Source organism: Xenopus laevis, chromosome 7L (genome assembly GCF_017654675.1).
Source record: "Xenopus laevis strain J_2021 chromosome 7L, Xenopus_laevis_v10.1, whole genome shotgun sequence".
NCBI classification, from domain to species: Eukaryota; Metazoa; Chordata; class Amphibia; order Anura; family Pipidae; genus Xenopus; species Xenopus laevis.
In genome coordinates this window covers 122,194,847-122,213,835 of record NC_054383.1, presented here as the reverse complement: position 1 = coordinate 122,213,835, position 18,989 = coordinate 122,194,847, and the positions used below count along the sequence as shown (strand labels likewise).

General features: G+C 39.2%; 1 protein-coding gene across 2 annotated transcripts in view; it reads right to left on the bottom strand.

Annotated features, from left to right (window-relative positions):
- Positions 1-18,989, bottom strand: part of LOC108696776 (protein kinase C gamma type) — a 157,921-nt gene that overhangs the window by 28,927 nt on the left and 110,005 nt on the right. Inside the window, exons 9-12 of one of the 2 annotated variants that reach the window (XM_018226412.2) lie at positions 16,929-16,958; positions 5,197-5,328; positions 2,914-3,087; positions 307-398 (exon numbers count right to left, since the gene is read on the bottom strand). In XM_018226412.2, coding sequence (XP_018081901.1) covers positions 307-398; positions 2,914-3,087; positions 5,197-5,328; positions 16,929-16,958 — 428 coding nt within the window. The remainder of the gene's footprint in view (positions 1-306; positions 399-2,913; positions 3,088-5,196; positions 5,329-16,928; positions 16,959-18,989) is intronic. The other variant, XM_018226413.2, reaches the window with a different exon arrangement.

The window sequence follows — 18,989 nt, the reverse complement described above, 5'->3', positions numbered from 1 at the left end:
AAAGTAAAATAGAATATTTATAAAAATTACAGAAAAAAACTAAATAAATATAGAGCCATTATTGGTCCCTAATGGGCATGCAAGTGGCCCAGTTGTAGCAGGCCAGAAAAGATGGTGGTGCATTGCATTTAAAGACCAGGCATAGGTGATCAGGATTAAGAGGGTCCAGGGACAGGGGTGGCCAAATTATAATAAGAGACTGTGGTCAGGGGGTTTCTCTGCATAACTCATGGCTAGTAATACATTAGTTTCCATTAGTTTCCATTCAACCACTCACACAGACGAAGAGGAGCTAGGGGCACTTACATGGCATGAGGTTCCTTAAACTTGCCGACCTGCTGGATATGATACATGAGATCCCCACCATTCACATACTCCATAACAAAATACAGACGGTCCTGGAACAAAAGCAATAACAAATGTCCTTGTGCAAAATTATCTCTGAATATGTTGCACCAGAGTGAATAAAGAATAAAGAAACAGATGTTATCACCTCAATCTGCTTTATTGTTACAGGTATGGGCTCTATTATCCAGAATACTCGGGACCTGAGGTTTTCTGGATAAGGGATCTTTCTGTAATTTGGATCTCCATACTTAAAGTCTACTAAAAAATCATTTAAACATTAAATAAAATCAGTAGGCTTGTTTTACCTCCAATAAGGATTAATTCTATTCTAATTAGAATCATATACAGGTATGGGACTTGTTATCCAGAATGCTCGGTACCTGGGGTTTTCCAGATTACAGATCTTTCTGAAATTTATATCTCCATACTTTAAGTCTACTAAAAAATCATTTAAACATTACATAAAATCAGTAGGCTTGTTTTACTTCCAATAAGGATTAATTATATCTTAGTTAGAATCATATACAGGTATGGCACCTGTTGTTCAGAATGCTCGGTACCTGGGGTTTTCCAGATAACGGGTCTTTATGTAATTTGGATCTCCATACTTTAAGTGTACTAAAAAATCGTTTAAACATTAAATAAAATCAGTAGGCATGTTTTATATCCAATAAGGATTAAATATATCTTAGAATCATATGCAGGTATGGGACCTGTTATGCAGAATGCTCGGGACCTGGGGTTTTCCTGATTACAAATCTTTTTCCTAAATTGGATTTTGATTTCATAAGTTTACTAAAAATCATCTAAACATTACATAACCCAATAGGCTGGCTTTATTTCCAATAAGGATTAATTATATCTTAGTTGGGATCAAGTACAAGCTATTGTTTTATTATTACAGAGAAAAAAGAAATTCCTTGTATTATTTGGATACAATGGAGTCTATGGAAGACTACCTTTCCATGATTCTGAGCTTTCTGGATAACGGGTTTCCGGATAACAGATCCCATACCTGTACAAGGTACTGTTTTATTATTACAGAGAAAAGGGAAATCATTTGAATTATTTGATTAAAATGGAGTCTAAGAGACTTAATTTTCTGGATAACAAGTTTCCAGATAATGGGTCCCATACCTGTAATGTTATTGAAATAATGATTAAAGGCTGGATGCAATCCAATGTAGCTGAAATACAAATATAATTGGGTGACAAAATCCTACTCTCCAACCTTAGCTTCCTACCTCTCTGCTATGCAATGAGAATCCTCATGCTCTCTCCTAAGAAAACCTGTGCATTCCCTGGTAAAAATCCTTTTATTGGTTGACTGTTAAAGGAATTGTTCAGTATAACAATAAAAAAAATGGGTATGTGACTGTATGTCTAACATAATAGCCAGAACACTACTTCCTGCTTTTCAGCTCTCTTGGTTTCCACTGATTGGTTACCAGACAGTAACCAATCAGAGACTTGAGGGGAGCACATGGGTCATAACTGTTGCTTTTGAATCTGAGCTGAATGCTGAGCATCAATTACAAACTCACTGAACAGATATGTCCCACGTGGCTCCCCTTCAAGTCTCTGACTAACTCAGAGTTAGAGAGCTGAAAAGCAGGAAGTAGTCTTCTGGCTATTATGTTAGACATCCAGTCACTCCAGCCTTTATACATTACATTTTTGGCTAACTAACTATATCAGAAACATTTTATATATTGCACAGCTTATCTTTTTACCTAGTTTTTATTTTTAAGCTGAACTGTTCCCTTAAGAAAAGGTATCAAAAATTAGTATCAAAAATTCCTTTTGTGTACATTCAAAGCATGCTACTCCTCTGCGTCTCACTACATTTCCTCATTTGTCTCCCTGTCCATTTCTGGACGTCTTCTCTGCTCCTCTCAGAGCAACCGTCTTTTCACACCATCCATCTCTCCATCCATCTGCCATATCTCATCTGAAGCCTTATTATCTTGCTGACATTTACCACTTAGGTGTATTGTCAACATGACCAGTTTTAATCCTTTATGGAAAACTATAATAAGTTGAATCCAAAAATAATATAATTGGTGCATCTCCTTATCTACTAAAGGATGGAGGGTCTTATTTATATACATAGTTGCGTAACTGCACACGGTTATGACTATGAAGATTTTCATTCATCCAGGTCATGGTATGTCTAGTATAGGTTAATCTAAAAACAACTGGACTTGCTGAGTAATCATTGAAGACGTTTCACTATTCATCCAATCAGCTTCTTCAGTTCAACTGACTGGTGTGGGAAGTTCTCGGCATATAAACTCTTCCACTTTATATGCCGTGATTGTGATTGGATTAGTGGAAGAGTTTATATATACCGAGAACTTCCCACACCAGTCAGTTGAACTGAAGAAGCTGCTCGGGTGAGTAGTGAAACGTCTTCAATGATTACTCAGCAATTCCAGTTGTTTTTAGATTAACCTATACTAGATGCACACGGTTAGTTGCTAATAGTAACCAACCAGCAGTTTAGAACAGTACAGTACATGAAAGCAATAAGCCAATGAATAGGAAATGCTAGATAATTCATACCACAGTCTGAAATGTAGAATGGAGCTGTGTGAGAAAGTGAGGCCGATCAGACAAGGCCAAGACTCTCTTCTCCACCATGGTGCACTCCACATCATCTTCCTGAATGATGACATCTTTCTTAAGGATCTTAATGGCATAAAGTTCATCTGACCCACGCCTCTCTGCCAGCATTACCTGCAGGGAAAATGATAATAACTCAAGAAAAAATACACAACCAGTGTTTCCCATGTATAAAGCCATGTTTTTATGTTCCACAACCCCAATAAACAAAATCCATGAAGGCAAGACTATGTCTAATCAGTGCCCAAACCTTCCATCCCACCATGTTTTACATTCTACTCAGTCTACCCAGAAGCTCAGAACTTGCTTATCATATTACACATTTGACACCTTTAAGCATTTTCCCTACAAGGTGTCCTACGGTTTTATAGCTTATACTTTTTTTTATTATTGCTGCTCACAAATCAGGTCCTGAGGGTCTTCTTGTACAAATTGACCTTGATATATTGCACTTCAAGGACCCTAAAGTGCAAGTGCTGGAAAGTGGCTATTGGGCCATCGTAAGAAGAGTATAGGTTTGGTTCAAGAGGGGGCATGGTTCTATATATTTATACAGGGGGGGCTATTTCTCCTTTAAAACCAGAATTCATTTAGTGGCTCTTTATTAGATCAGGGGTCCCCAACCTTTTCCATCCATGAGCCACATTCAATTTTAAAAAGAGTTGGGGAGCAACACAAGCATGAAAAATGTTCCTGGGAGGTGCCAAATAAGGGCTGTGATTGGCTATTGGTAGCCCCTATGTGAACTGGCAGCCTATAGGAGGCTCTGCTTTGAGGCCACTGTGAGCAACATCCAAGGGGTTGGGGAGCAATATGTTGCTCACGAGCTTCTGGTTGGGGATCACTGTATTAGATGGACAGGGGAAATATTCCCATTTTAAACTGATCTCTCTTTTTCTTTTCACATTTCTTTTGTTACTTGTACATTTTTATCAGGCTGTCATATAAACAGTGTACCTGCCACTGAGATACCACGCAAACCTTCCTCATTCCCTTTAATTACAAAGTATCTGTAGAAAGCCTGTAATTTAATACCATAACTTAACATGCTTGCTTTTAATCTTCTCTTTTCTTTTTCCTTTCAGCCACGTAACATCTTAAGCTGTTACTTGTTCTTCCCTGTTGTAATCGTATAACCTACTATTAGCATAATAAATGAGTTACCTCTTTCTACAAACCTGGTTTTCCCGTGTAGGAAACTTTGGAAGATGAGAGGCAATGTACATTCTTTATTTATTTATTTTTAATTGCAAGATATTAAAGGATACATGTACTGTTAAAGGAGAAGGAAAGCTAGTTTATTAGCAATTGATTAGCCCCAATAGTGCAAGCTATAACACTTTATTTATTCTGTAGAATGACAGCTCTAGAAGCTCTCTCTATTTGTTTTGGATAGCTGCTGCCATATTACCTTGGTGTGACATCACTTCCTGTCTGAGTACCTCCCGGCTCACGCAAAATTCTGTGCTCAGATTACAGCAAGGAGGGGAGGAGGGAGAAGGGAGGGGGAGAGAGGAGCAAACTGAGCATGCTCAAACCAAAGCCCTGGAGCTTTAAGCTGAAAACAGGAAGTCTGATACAGAAGCCCATGAGTACACAATAGAAGGATAGAAATGTGGTGTTTCTTTTAACAGAGGACTCAGAGCAGCATTACTTTGGGGGTTTACTGGTGTATTTATATAGATCTTTCTGATAAAGCTTACTTAGTTTTAACCTTTCCTTCTCCTTTAATATGAATGAAATTTGTTACAACAGCGCCATTTTCCAACCACTTAATCAAAGAAGTTGTCAGGAGAAAGAGAGAGGGCTGGTCAGATGTTCTTCTGTTTAGGAAACCTTTCTAAAATATTTCCTAAGCAGAAGAACATCAGAGCAGCCCTCTTTCTTTCTCCTGACAACTTCCTTGATTACTGTTTGGTCAGAAAATGACCGGTTGGTGGCGCTGTCGTTACAAAATGTATTCATGTTAGCAGTTCATTTATCCTTTTGTATCTTGGAATTTTAAAAAAAATTATGAATGTAAATTGCAAATGTGCTTAGACTAGCGCTCTCATCAATTTTACAGTCATGTATTTTAAAGGTTTACTTATCCTTTAAATAATACACCACTAAGTCTGTCCATTACAGTCTAAGACAATGGTGGAATATTCATTAATGCGAATTTAAAAAAAAAAATGCCAAGCCTTTCTTCCTTGCTTTTCTGTCTAAAACATTTTGCCTCACCTTTCCGAAGCTCCCTTTGCCAAGCACCATGAGGAAGTTGAAATCAGAGATGTGAAAGCGGCTGGTACCAAAGAAGTTGACCCGTTTGGAGTCTGTGGGGCTTGGGCTGGGACCTGGGCCTCTTCTCACTTTCTGCGCGACAACAGTGATAGGAAAACGATGCATTACTGAAGATGAATGACACAGCAAGGATCCAGATGTTCATTAAACAAAAATGTCATGGGCTTATCTAGAAAGGTCCATGAACGTTGTCTGACTCCAAGAAATAAATATAAATGAATGTATACATCTCATGGATTAAAAGGAAGCCATGTTACGCATAAGAACCATTTTCCCAAACAGCTCCCTCACCATGTTCCATTGGGAAGTTATGGCTTTTTGGACTTGAGATCCTTCTGCTTTCCACAGTGCATGGTGCACAGATTCTTCACAACGGAGAAGGACTTCAAGTTCCAGAACCTATTGCTTCACAATGGAACAAGGTGAGGGAGGGGTTGCATTACACTGTGAGCCTAAGGGGGTTGGGAACCATTCTCAGCAGCACAGGCAGAATATTATGGGTTTTTTTTTTTACAATCTGTGGAGACAGGTATGACAGTGTAAAAAAAATCAATACTTATTTTTGGAAGTTCAGATAGATATGTATAAGCCCCACTGAATAAGAGCATATTTTCCCTTTAACAAATACGGACAATATTGAGTTCTACAAGACAACATCTAGCACTAAACAAACACACGGTATGTGTTAAACGTCACACGCACCATTTGCGGTTTATTCTCTTTTCTTAAACTGCATTACAGCCCTGTTTAGGTCCCCAGTGGGGGCAGAGTGTGTCCCAGTTCAGGAACTCACAGATGCTGATTGGATATTATGGGTTTCCTAACTGGGACATCCACTCCGTGTAACTGCATTTATTTCACAGAATATGGTTAAAAATAGTGATGGGCGAATTTGTCCCATTTTGCTTCACCTAAAAATTTGCGAATTTACTGTGGAATTCGCAGAATGGTGAAAAATCCGAAAAACGCGTTTGTCAAATAATTTTGACGACCTCATCAATTTTTATATGCGCGCCTATTTTGTCCAAATGCATTAAAGTCAATGGGCGTCCGAATAATTTTGATGCGTGTCAATTTTTATGCGTACGACTATTCTGACGCACACCCAAATTTTTTTTGAGGCAGCAGATTTTTCGCCGACAAATTTCCATGGCAGTTTCACAAATTAATTCACTGGTGGCCAAACGTGAATTCGCGCCTGGCGAATTTATTCGCCCATCACTAGTTGAAAAGGTACCTGTCTAGAGTGTCCCAGTCCAGCAGTTGACTATTGAGACTTGTAAAGTAAATAACATCCATCAATCAAAAAAGCAGGCTCTAAGAATTAGAGATAACCGGACCTCTTGTATAGCAGGAACGAAGAGTCACCAAATCAGGTGCAGAAGAAAAATTATGTAATTCAGGAATGTACAAGCTGCTGTCCTCCAGCTGTTATTGGCCTGTAGCTCACAGCAACTGACCTACAAATTTTGGCTGAGGGTGTAGAAGAACAACAGCGGGATGGCTGCAGATTGGACATCCCTAATGGATGTAGATATCTAAAATATCTAATAACCAATACATAGTATTAAAAAAATATATATTAATTTTCATCCAAGGCATTCTAGGGTATTCCCTCTCTGCTCTACTCTATGGTGACTATAACAGGCACTACTCCATGGGGCAGATTCACTAAGGGGCAACTTTTTGCCAGCGTCAGCTTCGCACCCATCGCACCCATCCCACCACTTTGCCAGGCCCAAATACTCTACGAATACGCTAATTCACTAAATTTGCATAGGGCAGGTAATATAAAGTTGTATGGAGGTCTTTATTATAAATGTTGCTGCAAATGGTTTAAGTTACCGGTTTATATTACACATCTCCAGGGAACCTTAATAAAGACAAGAGAGTTAATATAATGACCTACACATGAGCCCACTGTATAGTGAATGATCCATATGTTATAAAATGTGTGGAGAAAACCACTTACCCAAAAAAGTAAGTTAGGACTTTTGTAGCCAATCCCGCTTAAAAAAACGAAAAGTCGCCAGCGCTTTTTGAACTTTGATGCATTTTCGGCTTACAGGATATGATGTAAATGACAGAAGATTGAGAAAGGTATATCTTCTTTATAGCACTTCGTCTGATCTGAGGTGGCAAAGGCAACTCTGGCGAAAGAGGTAACGTTCAGTAAAATCCGCATTTTAGTGAATTTGCTGAGTTTGCCAGAGAGTGAAAAGTTGCCTGGTGATAGAGTGCGAATAAATGCCAGTGACAGTCAGTTTCGTTAGGGAATTGGCGCCTGCTCCTGTTAGTAAATGGGTGATGTCCCTGCGGGTGCTCACTACATCGATTTGTCGCTAGCATTAGCCACTCCTTGGTAAATCTGCCCCCATTTCCTGTACATGTATTATATTCAGTTGAATCCATGATGAACCTGGAACCTGTCACTTTTTGATAGTGAACAGCATGGCTTCTTGCCCCGGATTCTTCGGTAATGTCCATTATCTCCACCATATGCACTCATCAAATAAAGTAAAGATACATCACGCCAGTTTCTAGGTATACATGTAATTTAGGGGAGAATTTTTTTAATCACCTTTTAAAAATTTCACCTCATATAAGTATCGAATGAAAATTTTTAACAACTTCAATAGAAAATAAAAATTTGTCTGAAAAATAAAATACAGCACAGAGCGGTCACTTAAAGGGTCACTATCAGGAACAGCTAAATTGCAGTTTTAAAAACGAATCAGTTAATAGTGCTGCTCCAGCAGAATTCTGCACTGAAATCCATTTCTCAAAAGAGCAAACAGATTTTTTTATATTCAATTTTGAAATCTGACATGGGGCTAGACATATTGTCAATTTCCCAGCTGCCCCAAGTCATGTGACTTGTGCTCTGATAAACATCAATCACTCTTTACTGCTGTACTGCAAGTTGGAGTGATATCACCCCTTCCCTCACCTCCCCAGCAGCCAAACAAAAGAACAATGGGAAGGTAACCAGATAACAGCTCCCTAACACAAGATAACAGCTGCCTGGTAGATCTAAGAACAGCACTCAATAGTAAAAACCCATGTCCCACTGAGACACATTCAGTTACATTGAGAAGGAAAAACTGCAGCCTGAAAGCATTTCTCTCCTAAAGTGCAGGCACAAGTCACATGACTGGGGACAGCTGGGAAATTGACAAAATGTCTAGCCCCATGTCAGATTTCAAAATTGAATATAAAAAAATCTGTTTGCTCTTTTGAGAAATGGATTTCAGTGCAGAATTCTGCTGGAGTAGCACTATTAACTGATGTGTTTTGAAAAAAACATGTTTTCCAATGACAGGATCCATTTAAGCAAAAAGCCACCCTTGTTGTTTTCAGGTCCATTTAGATGCCTTCAAATTGGCATTTAAATGAACATACAGTAAATTAAATGCATACAAACATATACAAGTGTTAGTGTAAGCAATCTCTAGTGTCTATTTGATGGAATTTTTCATGCATACATATGCAGTTATTTATACCTTGGACTACCCCCTGTAGTGGCATATATTCTATTTTGAAGATGTGTCCAGCTGGGTTCCTGAGACTAATTATATAAGACAGCTGTTTCCATATAGAATTACCCCCACCTAGTTCGGTTTGTTTCACCATTCTGTTTTGATGAGTCGATGGAAAATAAAGTGTCAGGTACTTTATATTTTCCAAATAAGATGCATTGGAGTTAGATACACTAAAGAAAGAGCAGACTCTTCTTTAGTAAGTGAGAGAAGAAAAAGAACTGACCCTTGGAATTGCACCTCCCCATCGCATAATCCGAACACTCAGTGAACCAGCTTCAAACGTAACTTTTACTTAATACTAATGGCTGTGAGTTGAAGTTCTCCAACTTGGAAAAGTTATTTTGTGAGGTATGAGCTAAAGTTTTCCAATTTCGGTGAATGGGTACAAACTAATTTGTGTAAGGCTGTAGATGAAAAGCAGGTTTCCAAAGGGAATTGCTGAGGCTTCCCCCACTCCCTCTTTTTTTCCAGCTGTAAGTGCCTCCCAAAATAATTGGATTGATCTCAACCAGATCTTGCATTCCCGTCTTTCCTTGAAGGCACAGTCGGGCATGGACTTGTAGTAATAAACAGCCTGTTCACAAATTCTCCACTTTGCAGGTACTTTTTGCCAAAGATCCAAGATGGCTCCTGGTTCACTTCTGTGCGTACTCCGAATACTCTGAATTTCCTCTCATCGATTTACACTATTTTACCGATTTTCATGGTCTTCACGATTTAACAGTTCACAAAGTAACGGCAGACTGCCGATTTTCACGGTTTTTACGATATTGGGGTAAAACACACAAAATGATGATCCAACCTTAGGAGTGACCCCAAAGCTCTACTCACGGAGCGTCAATGGAGGAGCTCACCCGGACCAAAGTGCCGTCCTGCTCAAACGCTGCTCTCGCGATATGCCGGTCACTCCTCGCCGGCTACTATATCAAAACCACAGACCGCTGTCAAGGCGCTGATCAAGAATATCAGGAATCCGGCACGATTAACATCAAGATTCGGCTTTATTCACACATAGGAAGGATAACAGTGGAGGGTGTACAATTCTAATGCGTTTCATGCCCCCATAGCATGGTTAACTTCAAAATATATCAAATCAGAAAAATGTCACATTTAGCTTAGAACAAACACATTACCCTACAGAAAAGGTCCAAGCTCAAACCTACCCTTCAACCCCTTTTTTTGTAGGGTAATGTGTTTGTTCTCCAATTCACCGAATTGGAGAACTTTAACTCACACCTCACAAAATAACTTTTCCAAGTTGGAGAACTTTAACTCACAGCCATCTTTGCTATTTCCAAATTGGGGCAACCACCTATCATAACCTAGGAGCATATATTGTATTATTTAAATTGGAATGAGTGACCATCCACCTGGAGTAATTTGATAATGTTTTTATGTAATTTTACTGATCTTCTATTTATTACGTTCCTGGCCAGCCAGATTTTAAGAATTTTATTTGATAAATAAATGATATACTTTTTGAATACACAGGTTTTAAAATACATCTCTAATTTATTTCCTTGACTATGTGGGGGAAGTGTGTGTCCTACAAATGGTTACCCACCTTACAAATCGTTAATATTTAAGTTAAAAAATAAGCAGAACATATTTTCAGTAGAAACCTTGTTTAATTGACTTGTGTCCAACACAGCTCCTCTGTCTCTAGACAAAACTTTGTTTTGCGTATAACATTACTGTATATCTCCTGTTTTGTAAGTGTCAATACATGAGTCCAATATAGAAGGTTAGTGTTAAAAAATTCATTTATTGTACTAAGCAATAAGGGTTTCGGCAAGTCTTAACACCTATAACTGTACCATATGGTAAGTCTACTCTGGGTATGCTCCTTCACAAAACTACAATTCACTTTATAACGCCTCAAGATGGGGTTCCAACTTCCCTGAGATGATCCTCCAGCTTAATATTCTCTTTAGGAAGCTGGGCTGTCTCACAATGTGGTTGTTACTGCAGCATGGATTCTCGGCTCTTTAACAGAGCAGACCTGTTGTGCACCCTCCGCTCACTCCTCTAACTGCCAGTCGGGCCCCATCCCCCAGGCTGCACTGGAGGGCTTCTTAAATGTACAGGATTCATCAGAACTATCTACGCCTATCCTACTGGCTTGAAGCCAGGCAAAGGCTGCACAAGGAGAACATAAGCACCATCTACCCATGGAATCACACCAAGCTTTGGGGAATAAGCATGGGTGGTTGCCTCTCTACCAGTGGCGTAACTACCAGGGGAGCAGGGGGTGCAACTGGGCCAGGGCCCGCAGCCCCGCACCCCTGCAGGGCCCCCCCGACAGATCGCGCGCGCTGCATCCGCAAAGTAAATTCGCACGGACGAGGGTGGGACCCGGCTGCACAGTCCGCACCAGGGCCCGCCCCCACCTAGTTCCGTTACTGCTCTCTACCCTGAACATTGTTAGAGAAACACTAATATTGCCAGTGTTAATACTGGTATGGGGTTATTCAGAATGCACGGGACATGAAGGTTTCCATATAAAGGATCTTTTTTGCAATAATACCTTTATAAGGGGTTATTTACTATAACTCAAATGTATCTGGTTGGGCTTTTTGGGGCAAAAACTTGAATTTTTCAAAAAGCCAGAATCCAAAAATCTGCCATCTCAGACTTGTTGATGTCATGTATACCAATTTGAAGATATTGTTGATACAAAATCGAGAGATTCTGGTTTTCACTCGATTTTATCTCATTGGGTTCTGTCGAGATTTTTTTATTTAAATTATGAGATAAATTCAGATTTTAGTAAATAACCACCTAAGTCTACCAGAAAATCATGTAGAAATTAAATAAACCTAATAGGCTGGTTTTGCCTCCAATAAGGATTAGTTTGGATCAATACAAAGCACTGTTTTATTATTACAGTGAAAAAGGAAATCATTTTTAAAAATGTGGATTGTTTGAATAAAATGGAGTCGATGTGAGATGGCCTTGGAGCTTTCTGAATAACGAGTTTCCAAATAACGGATTGGGTATTGGGTTTTAGGAAGGCTTTAGGGGAATGGTACAATATTGACTTGTCTATCTCACAGTTAAAGATATTTACATAATTCCTCACTGAGCAGACCAGCATAACAGGATTTTTTTGGACAAGCAGTGTTAAAATCAATATGACCTGGGCTTTAATGAACGCTAATTGCAGTTTGCAGTTGTCCTGCTGTGTTTAAAGAGCAGATGGACAGCTGAAGAGAGAAGAAGGAAAGAGAGTGGGAGAACACAAGGTAGAAGTGATTTCACAATAAAATAGATACATGCTAGAAAATTGCTTGGCCAGGACTTGCAAGATCCTCTTTAGGGTCAGGGCACACACTCAGATTCGGGGTGACTAATCTCCCCGACTTCCTCCTGCAAACTAGAATGTAAATCAACGGCAAGATAGCACTCGGAGCGATTCTCTTTCTGAAGTCGCCTGAAGAAAACATAGTGCTTTGAGTGCAATCCCGCCGGCGATTTACATTCTGTCCGGCAGGAGGCAGTTTGGGGAGATTAGTCGCCCCGTTTCTGAGTGTGTGCCCTGACCCTTAGGCCAAGGCAAGAGATTACTTGCCAGTGATAAATCTCTGCAAGCGGCTGGGCAGCATGCTGCCCCTAATAATTTACTGCCCTAGGCCTCGCCACACATCCGGGCCTGGGTAAAACCCATGCGTTGCTTCAGTCTCCCAAAATCAAGTTGGCTAAGGAGGAAACTTCAAGACTAAAGCGCCACATGGGTTTTACCACCAGATTCCATTTATTGCCAGTGGGAAAGCTTTAACAGGAGATTAGTCGCCCGTAGAAGCAGAGTTTTATCACTAGCCATTGCCATCAAGACCATAGAAGTCAATGATTTTGATCTAGTATGTTGGCCACCACCCATTTGTTGACTAATAAGCTCTAAGCTCCATCATATATATGGATAAGCACTAGAAAACTAAAGCTGCTTTCAGTTCAGAGACATCTAAATGTTCTCATAATTTCTTTTATGTGCGCTAAATGCAAGGGAAATTTACCAATAAAATATCTCTATTGTCTGCAATGGCTTCTCTGCAAAGGGCAGGATAACCACGGCTGATAGGATGTTACTTATCCTGTCGAGGCACATACTGATTAGCCTACATTGAAAAGCAATTACTTGATTGCATAACACTTTATATTTATTTTATCTTCTCTACATTGTATGCAGAGCGTGTTCCAAACCTGGAGGCTGGTGGTTGCATAGCAACACAGGCTGATTTATAGGGAAAAATGGTAACTATTAGTTACTAACTAATAGGAGAAGAGGGGGATAAAAAATATGTAATTTCTCTGCACATATTATTTGTTGGTTTGGTCTTGAATGTTGTTCTTTTGAGATTTTGAGATCTAAAGAAGAGAGAAAGAAGGCCACGCAGAGGCTAGCTAAGGCATAAGAGGCACAAAAGGAGCACAATGGGGTATTTAGCTTAGAGCATACTAGTTTGTTATAATCAGAGCAATAAGGGTAGGGAAGAATGGCAGGTATTTTGCCCTTAGCAATAGGTAATGACAGAAGTTTCTGACAATTGCAGTACAACAACACTTGAGTTGTCCAACCAGCTACAGTCCCCAGTCTTATGTAACCTCCCTTATCAGATGAGGGACCCTGCCCTTCTGTATTTCAAAGGGCCCCTTCCGCTCTGACACTGAAAAAGAGTGAAAGAAAGAGAGAAAAGGTAACAGACAGCAATCTTTCCTTGCTTTATGGCAGAGCATCTTTATAAAAGACCTCAATCAGAATTAAAGCAAATGTAAACCCTCAAAACAAATTCATGTACATGATCTTCTGCACACTTTTGCAATTTACAATTTTTTTCTAGTTTTCAAGACACTAGCAGTTCATAACGCTGCTAATATAATCCATTTGAACAGCAGGTGGCGGTGTTGTTTCAAATCCATTATATTAACAATTTAAAAACCGCAAATATCTTGAAAACGAGAAAAATAAACCAGTAATGTAAATTGCAAAAGTGCTTAAACGAGCACTCTGAGACATTTGTTTTGAGAGCTTCCATTTTTTTACATTTCAAGCTGGCCATGGATGCCAGATTTGATTCCATGTAATCATTCTGTCCAACCATATGGACATGTGTTTATGGGTTGGTTTCGGCAGTCCTGTCAGATTTAAGTTGTTCCCTCCAAATTGAAAATGCCATTTTAGGTGCATGATGCATAAGATGAGGAGGTGATGAAGAGCCAGAGCAGCAGTAAAAATCTAAAATACAGTTCATGCAGCAAAGGATCTACAAGGCACTCGTTTGTGATTATATAAGCGTCCCACTGAAGCCTTGACTAGTCAAGGATAAGAAAAGACAAGCTGCTCTGCACATATATCTTACACAAGTGACTGGGAATAATGCAAGAGAGAAAAAAATGGACCAGACCCATAGCAAGGGTTATCTCTCATTATTTCTGTAAGTGAAATAAGTAAGTAATCCCTCCACAATCTCATGCTTGTCCCCTACTCCTATCTTCACTGCACCTCCCAGGCACTCACTAATGGGATGGCAAATACTCGATCTCTCCAGTTTTTACTTCTTTATTCTCAAAAATACCAACAAATAAACATTCCATCTTCTAAAGGGAAGCAACAGGACAGTTACTCGGGAAAGGATGAGGAGGATTAAAGCCATCAGACCTGATTCCAAAGAATTGTCCCCTAGTGAGATTACTGTGACCACATATACCTTAATGAAACCAAATAGATTCAATCTTCAACCACATACCAATAATAAAATATACCCCATGTAGGGTTGCCACCTTTCCCTCCGATGAACTCCGGGGGGAGGCCGTGATGTAGCGGGACTGTGATGTCAGGGCGGTGCTATGACGTGGTGATCGCGATTGGATGATCATCGTGTCAATCTCAGGAAATCTTTTCTTAGGAAAACCGGGCAGCCAATTTTGACTCAACAAAACCCAGCTATCTGGGTCAAAACTGGACAGATGACAACCCTAACCCCATGCCAGGGTAATTTATTGAAATTAGTGCAAAATTTCACCCTTGCTCTGATCCACAACTAATCAGATTTTCATTTTCTGATTTGCCTTTAATGAAGGGTTTCCTAATCGACCAGGCCTGGATTTGTGGCAAGGCCACAGAGGCCCTGGCCTAGGGTGGCACAGATAAAGGGGTGACATGCTGCCCAGCTTCATGTGGAAAACTTTGGGGTCTATGAGTGCAGGTCTCTAAACCCCTCTGCAACTGATCGCACTTGGGGGATATGGCAGAGAGTATCTGCCTGCACATCCCATCCCCCTGCATGCATGGGTGCGGGCAGGCGCATGCAGGCGGGCAATGGATGATGTTGGCCTCTGGTGCCCACAAGCAAAATCCGGCCCTGTAACCAACTGGTTGTTACACAAATGTGAGCCTCATCTTATTTAGGGAGGGTTTCCACAATCCCTTAAGTTTCATTAAAATTCACGTTTTACTATTTAATATCGTTCCCTAGCCAGATATTACACTGGGAATTTTAACTGGTCACATTTTAAGTTGAGCAAATAGCATTGCAGCTTCTATTAAACAAAATAATGTAAACAAATACAAAATTTTTTGTCAATTACACATATTTTTTCATTTTCAACTATTATTACATGCCCCATAAATCTGAGAAAGGATATGTAATGTATACCTTTACATGATGCATACAATTACATGAACCAGAAGCAATGTTCAAAATATGCCACTAGATGGCAGGAAAAATAGTTAAATGCAGAAGAGTTTGCTCTTCAAAGCCTGTAATTTCATAAGTTTGTTCATTTTTGTCCAAATATAATCTTGCTTTATTTACTGATCAGGTCAGTAATATACCAAGTAGCAACGTCAAGCAGTTGACACAACTGACATTACAAGGAACCAGCCTTTATATGACTTTATATGGTAATGGAATTCCTTGGTGACATTTAGGGAGTTATTTATTCAAATCTGAATGGCGAAAACTCTATATATTTTTATATAAAATCTATTTTTTTTGGGGGGGAAACCTTTTTTTTCAATATTTATTATACCCCAATGATAGAAAAAAAAGTCAGAATCTGAAAATCCAGCATCTCCGACCTACCGAGGTTGTATATTAGTCAATGAGAGGGGTCCCTGTCCTATTTGGAATTTGCTGTGGTCTGCTCTGGAATTAACTAGAAAATCTGACTATTTCTGGCAAAAATCCAAAAAATTCGGGCTTCGCAAGAGAAAAAACTATTCGGATTTCCACACAATTTTTTTAGAGTTTGTTCCTGATCCGATTTGTGGTTATTTTTTTAATAATAAATAAGCTCCAATCTTGGATTCTAGTTTGGTTGTACTTTTTCAATTAAATTACGCAGAAAAATTCAGATTTTTGATAAATAATTAATATGAATATCCTAATATTTTACAAGGGGTTCATTATTCCCTATATAATACACAAGAGGTTTGAATAACATGGAACATAAACGGAATTGTGTATCCCTTACAATTAAATATTAGACAAGGAGATCCATGACCATATAAAAGCAGGAGGCCACAGGCATCCAGATCTACCATGTATGTGCCCAGTCTGTGGTCCCCCGGCTGCTATTGATCTAAAGAGCCAAATTCTTAGCCAGAGAAAAATAAATATCAATACCACTGAAAAAATCTTTTTGGGTTAGTAATTCTGCATGGTTTGTTGTCCTAAGAAAAGCATACTCTCATACTTCACCAGAAGTACCAGATGATCTTTTGATGTTCCTAGGTCATAGCTGACCCCAACCTAGGTTAATTCCCATCAGTCCTGTTTTATTTCCAACACAGGTGTATCTAATGTCTACAATATTTGGATGTCATGTTCTCTGGTCAGCCCCAGGAGTCCTCGTTTGACCCTAGTTTTGAATACAAATTGAGGACAAGTCTTTGGAGTTCCGGGCCAAAGGCACCCACAGGATATCACAATGACAGACAGACTTTATTTGTTCTTTATACTGTAGATCAGGAAAGTGAGACCTGTTTCTCTTACCCTCCAGCTTTGTACTTTGTACAAAACAATCAGGTTAACACTGAGACAAAAGACCGTCTACTGCAACAGTTAAAAAAAAACAAGACTCAACGTACAAGACTAAGTGTTTAGTCACAACAAGCAACATAAAAGTTACCTCATACAGTTCAAGTGGGAAATTGCATGCCTGTAATAAAAGAGGAAAATCAAAAGTGTGGGACTGTAAAGTGTAACACAAAGTCAGATAGATGGACAGAGAATGAAGAACTTGATAATAATTCTACAAGGCACATTGGCAGGTTTGTCCTTCACATAAAGCTGAAGGAAACAGTATATCCCAAATGTTCCTTTGCTATCCACTCTTACCTTTATTGCTGGGGGCATGGGAGTCCCCATACTGAGACCTTGAGGCATGACTGGAGTTGAATCTAAAATTAACCAGAGGTTCAGCTCCTATGCAATTGTGGTTGTTGGACTTTTTTCTTCAAGCCCCCCTTGGAGGTCCAACTTTTTTTTGGGAGCTCCTTGGCCCATACCAAGGTTTCCAATATAGAAAAACTAAGCCCCTCAGTCATAGTTTAAATAATATCATGAGAATAAATAAGTGTTTGCCCCAAATCTCACATTAAATGACCTTTCGGTGCTTGTATATTTGCCTACTATGGGGAACAGTTTGCCCAGTTGAACCTGTAATTTTCATCTGCTGACATTGAGACATGTGAAGTCTAGCAACAGTTACCCAAAACTGAACCCCAGCCAGGGGTCATAGAAATAAGAGCCTATGTTAGAAGTGCTCAATAAATAAATTTCAGGAAATGAACGATACATATACTGAAATTGTGACCTTCTGTTGTCAAGTTCCACAATCCTCACATATACTGGAAAAAGCTGGAGGGCCATACAATCAACAACCAGGATGATCAGCAACCAACAAAGCAGCTTTTAAGACTTCAAGCAGATTAGGTTATTTAAGGGGAAATATCATGAAAATAAAATTAAATATAAGCTTTCTAAATAAAATCAATTAAAAATAACGTCCCATTTCTGGAATAATCACAATACTCTTTACTATTGGTCTCTCTACAGCTTTGTGTCCGAGTCAGTTATTTTAAAAGACAGTTGGCTCTAATATGTTGTCTAGGCAAAGGAACATTCACAAATGTATTTCACCCTCTAATCTGGCATTTAAAGAGGCCAAGAGGGGAAAACTAGGGATAATTGGGGTAACTGTTTCACAAACAGTACAGAATCTTTAATCGGATATATTTCCAACGTTTTTTATTTCAATGAGATGAAGCTCATGTTACATTTTCATTTTAATATGGATGAAGGAATGACTAGAAATAGGAGTTATTTTACTATAATTCATGAAGCAGAATGCAATGGTGGAATCTGAATCAGCTGGTCAGTACTATCCTCATTGCCTACTCTCAGTGAACATAATATTCAGATATCTTAAATTCAGGCCTCTGTTGCCTTTGTATCAAGCCATGACTAAAAAAAAGTTGTGATAGATGTGATACAAATCCTGTTTCATTAGAAAGCAGAGAATCTCACTGCACTACCCAACCCATCCAGCAGGTTTTGATAGCCACCCCACTGAAAAGAAGAACATAAAAAACTAGAGAGAATATGAACTGACTGATAAATTCAATCTATCGGGGTAAAAATGGAGGTGGAAGTATAATGGAACCATTAAGCTGTATAACAACTACCGATAACTTTTAAATCCCTTTTGATGCCATTGCATGGTTGCTCAGAATAGATACTAAATACAGCTAAAAGGAAAATATTATATAAATGATTGATAGGCAGGAAGGGATCTAACATCTGGCTTAATTTGGGTACAGATCATAGGTTTGGCTTCATGCAAACATCAACCAGCAGATGGCAGCAGATGGCTGCCACAGCTGCTTGTTCTTAAGAAAATCACGAGACTGCTAGGATTATTTAAGAACGAGAGTGCAAGGACAAAGCAAAAAAAAACGTGTGTGTGTTATTCACAAAGGTACTTGCACCCATATTTGCAGCTAGGGGTATTTTGAATTTTGCACAAGGTGTAAAATACCAGGAACAAGGGCCTCCGAAGAGGTGGTAGTTCCAGGGTTCCCTTTGTATGTTTCACCTGCAGACATAACTGACCTGCACCTAATGAATCCCACTAAATGAATAAGAATGCCTTTGCATTGGTAAATAAAATGCAAGTTGTATATAGTCA